At 38.8% G+C, this 4,840-nt stretch overlaps 1 protein-coding gene across 1 annotated transcript; it reads right to left on the bottom strand.

Moving 5' to 3' along the window:
* Positions 1 to 359: 359 nt before the first annotated feature.
* On the bottom strand, positions 360 to 1,350 carry KRTAP4-3 (keratin associated protein 4-3). Its single transcript, XM_004041728.5, has one exon. It carries the CDS (start codon positions 1,299 to 1,301, stop codon positions 714 to 716), a length of 588 nt encoding a protein of 195 aa, XP_004041776.5. The 5' UTR covers positions 1,302 to 1,350; the 3' UTR covers positions 360 to 713.
* Positions 1,351 to 4,840: the final 3,490 nt, after the last annotated feature.

Here is a 4,840-nt window from a genome sequence, read left to right as displayed (position 1 = left end):
CAACTCTGTATAATTCTCAAGTCCACAGAATATACTCTACATTGAGGTGCTTCTGTTTAAATTAGTTTAAATCACATCATGGGATGCAGCTTATTGAAGACAGTTTTTTTGTGCTGGCAGTTATATTCCACAGCTTTCATGTTATATGTGTTAGGTTCAAAAATGTCTCTTAAATTCTTCTCCTGTTTCTACTATGAGACTGAATTCTGGCTTGGATAAAATCTAATTGGAGAATGCCAATTTAATGTTTTAATTATTAGGGTGTTTGACAACATGTACTCTTGTGTTGTGCAGAAAATAGACAGAAATATACATATGCCATTATATTATAACAAATGAAAAGAGATGAGCATTTTTGGTGCTTTTGAACACTATGAAGTTTTATTGAGGAACATCAAACAATTCCACATGAAAATTGATACCACAGAAAACATTAGGAAGAAACATCTAGAAGGGTACCATTTGAAGATTTATGTATATTGAATTAGAATAAAGAATTCTAAAACATGCGATGTGGAATTTGACTGTAAATTCAGATTCAATAGTAATTAAAACTTCTATAAAAGGGAATACATACTAAAAAAATATTTTCCAAATCAGTCCATGCCTCTGTCTTCATGACATCAGGAAGTCCACATGTTCTCTGAATAGATACTCTGTGCCTGAACTGAAGGTTGAGAGCAAGAAGGTGCACAAATCCAGAGCAGCTTCACTCAGCAGCAAGAACTGCCGCAGCAGATGGGGCGGAAGCAGGTTGTTCTACAGCAGGTGGTCTGGCAGCTGGAAGGGCAGCGGCAGCTGGACACACAGCAGCTGGGATGACAGCAGCTAGAAATGCAGCAAGCCGGGCGGCAGCAGGAGGGCTGGCAGCACTGGGGCCTGTAGCAGCTGGAGATACAGCAGCTGGGGCGGCAGCAGGTGGTCTGGCAGCAGCTGGGTTTGCAGCAGCTAGAGATACAGCAGGAAGGCCTGCAGCAACTAGAAATGCAGCAGCTGGGGCGGCAGCAGGTGGTCCTGCAGCAGCTGGGTTTGCAGCAGCTGGAGATACAGCAGGAAGGCCTGCAGCAACTGGAAATGCAGCAGCTGGGGCGGCAGCAGGTGGTCCTGCAGCAGGTGGTCTGGCAGCAGCTGGGTTTGCAGTAGCTGGAGATACAGCAGGAAGGCCTGCAGCGACTGGAAATGCAGCAGCTGGGGCAGCAGCAGGTGGTCTGGCAGCAGCTAGGGCGGCAGCAGCTCTCCTGGCAGAGACCTTGACCACAGCTCTGGTCAGAGCAGACAGAGCCACAACAGGAGCTGACCATGGCGTCAGAGGGTGGAGGTTCTGGGTGGGTTCCCAGGAGAATGAGGTTCTGGAGTTTAGAAGTCTCCTTGAGCCTCTTATATACTGCCCCAGTTTCCTGTTGTCACTATATTTTTCTTGTTTTTGTTTATTTAATTGCTAAATAATTATCAGATTACACAATAATGTTTGTCCATTTAATGGTTTAAAATCATTGGGAAGAAAATATTCTTGTCCAGATGTAATAAGATCTATACCATCTACTTTTCCTTGATTCTCACCTTGATGGCATCTTCTAGAGCAAATTATCTTCCTCTTCCTCTACACAGGGCTATCAGGTGATACTCTGCATTTGAAATTACATTTCTCACTCTCTTTTCCTGTACCCAGTACCAGAATGAGATTTAGTCAGTTACATTACCAATTATTCATTTCTTCCATTGACCAAGGGAGAGGAAAGCCCTTCTACTCAGTGTGGCCTCTGGCCTGGGACAAGAAGAAAATGTCCTATTTTGTGTGTCATTTTTGAGCAATGAGGAAAGGATTAATGGCCACACACAGACACCTCCTGCTTTATTCTGTTCATTCAAGCTTTACAGAAGCACCTGGCTCAAGGTCCTGCCTTGCTTATAAAACAGAGGCATTAAATGGATAATCTGAGAGACCCAAGTTGCCAGCCATTGGGATTACAAATTTGATGTAGATTCTCCTTCAGGCGAGTTCACAGCTTGCTAGAAGGAACACACACACACATACACACACACATACACAGTATTATACTGTGATAAAGTAACATCAAAGGAGCTCATTATAGTTTAATTAAAAGAATCATACTTAAAACAAATTAGCAAACATGACAATTTGGTGGATTAATTCATAAATAAATATTTTAATTTAGTTTGTATCTATTTTTATGATATTGTAAAATTTACATACACTGAAATGAACAAATCCCAAATGTACTATTTGATGAGTTTTGATAAATGGGTACATCCATGTAACCTCCACACCTATTAAGATAGAGAATGATATCATTTGGCTGTGTCCCCACCCAAATCTCGTCTTGAATTGTAGCTCCCGTACTCCCCATGTGTCGTGGTGTCGTGGTGTCATGGGAGGGACCCGGTGGGAGGTAATTGAATCAAGGGGGCTGATTTTTCCCATGCTGTTCTCATAGTAGTGAATAAGCCTCATGAGATCTGATGGTTTTATAAAGACCAGTTCCCCTGCACATGCTCTTTTGCCTTCTGCCATGTAAGAGATGCCTTTGCTCCTCCTTCACCTTCTGCCATGATTGTGAGGCCTCCCCTGCCATGTGGAACTGCGAGTCTTTTTTAGAGACTCACAATTAAACCTCCTTTTCTTTATAAATTACCCAGTCTCTGGTATTTCTTCATGCAGTATGAAAATGGATGAATACAGAGAACATTTTCATTATACTAGAAAGTTCCCAAATGTCGCTTCAGTAAACTCATCACTTCATAGAGGCAGCCATATGGGGAAATTATTAGCAATGTTCTAATAATTTTTCCACCATAGGTTAGTTTTGATTTGAACATTCAAACAAATTATATATAGCATAATTGTTTTTTCTGTCTGTCATCTTTGCCTTGGTATGTGGCTGTGAGAGTCGCAATGTTGATGCATGCATCACTAGTTCATTCAGAGCTATACTAATAACTGCCAGGGCTTCATTTTAACTATACCAACCAATGTCATGGTAGGGTGACCAACTGTTTCTGATTGCCCAGTCTGAGGGCATTCCCTGAACTCAGAGCTCTCATTGCTAGAACTAGGAAGTCCCAAGAAGAAAGAGACAGGTTGTTCACTCTATGATAGCATCCTTAAATGTCTTAATTAAGATCATTAAAGACCAAACACCTTGCAATATTTCTGTCACATTAACTTGTTTAGCAAACACTTGATTTACAAGTCTTTACTTTATGGGCTGTGTTTGCAAAGCTGGAGAACATGAAAGATTGAAACAATTGTATTGTGAAGCCACGTGGTGTCCTGAAGAGGCAGTTGTTCATTTGATTTGCTGTATATCAGGGGCTGAGGAAAAATTAAAAACATAAAAGAAAAAGGTTTTGATTATGAGGGGAGAGGTTTCTATATAAATTTATGGAGATTAAGAAAACCCTATTGCCACAGCTACAAAGGCAGGTACATTCTGAATGTAGGGAAATGTATGAAGAATCACAACCCCTCATCCAGGTGTTCTACAAGTTGGCTGAATATTAGAGTCACTCGGGGAGTGTTAAAAACTACTGATGCCTGACTCTTGCTCAGAAAAATTCTGACTTAAGTGCTGTGGGTTATGGCCTGGGCACCAGAATTTTTCAAGTTTCTCAGGTAAAGGGCAGCCAAGCTTGAGACACATCTGCTTAAACTGTTGTATGACATACATTGTATAATATTCAACTGGAAACAGAAGCAACTAAAATAATTAAAATACAATTGGTAGTATCTACATAGTAGAGAAAATGATACTGGATTTTAAACACTGAATTTGGAGTATTGTAAACTAAAACACTGATAATTATCTTTGCTATTTTAGATGACTCTAATACCAAAACTGACAGCCCACATGGATGATAATGGAGCAATAGGGAATGGAGCAATAGGGCATGAACCACCATGGGAAATTCGTATAGACAGCACACTGGATTTTTACAAAATGAGCCTCAAAAGCAGGCGAGATGTCTGTCACTGTATGTATTTGCTGCTAAATTCTACTCACCGTCTGGTGAAGCATACTTGATATTAACTTGAGGAACACACACACAAGTTATGCCAAGTCTATCTAAACTGTCCTTCTTTTATTATATAGACTAGCAGAAGGAGTGTAAGTTTTTCTTTCATATACCTTTTTAAATTTTAAACTAATTTTATGGTTGTCTTTTTAGAAGTTCATGATTAAAGACTTCACTTAGGTAAACATCAAGGAAATTAGAATGAAGTGAACCCAACTGATATTTGCAATCAACACTGAAGAACATGTGTTGTGTTTACCCCTCAACCTGGACGCATCGTATTAACATACCCTTTAAAGAATGACATGGGAAATGGGCTTCTCTTGTCAGGCATCACATCTATTATGTTAGTACTCTGACATTTTTGGAACGAAAACCTAGTATGTATTTTGGAAATAAAATGTAATTTCATTAGGTGAATTACTCTGACTTAGTTATAAGACTGTGAAATACATAGAGAGGCCTACAAAAGGCATGTCTAATTGATAGATAAATTATCATATTTCCAATTCAATTAAGTTCCTATTTATAATAAAAATCAAACTGTATTAAAATATTTAAGAATAAGCATTAAACAATGCTACCATTCTTGCTATGAAGTGGTATGTGTAATTAGAGCAATATTTAAAATAATATGAATACTCATATGCCATTCAGTAAATCTCTTTGTTCTAAACTGTCTTCAATCACTGCTTTATCTTGACTTTTAAAACTTAAATAGGATATTTCAGTTCACCTTGGATTTTAAAAAAACTTTTTAAGTGAAAAAACATACTAAAATATATAACATATATACATTAATTAA

The sequence above is a fragment of the Gorilla gorilla genome, chromosome 4, assembly GCF_029281585.2.
Source record: "Gorilla gorilla gorilla isolate KB3781 chromosome 4, NHGRI_mGorGor1-v2.1_pri, whole genome shotgun sequence".
Lineage (NCBI taxonomy): Eukaryota > Metazoa > Chordata > Mammalia > Primates > Hominidae > Gorilla > Gorilla gorilla.
The sequence above is the reverse complement of the archived record's forward strand: the minus strand, read 5'-3'. Positions and strand labels throughout refer to the sequence as shown.

Coding starts and splice junctions, on each gene's coding strand:
- KRTAP4-3 (XM_004041728.5), bottom strand. CDS start 1,301: ATGGTCAGCTCCTGTTGTGGCTCTGTCTGCTCTGACCAGAGCTGTGGT.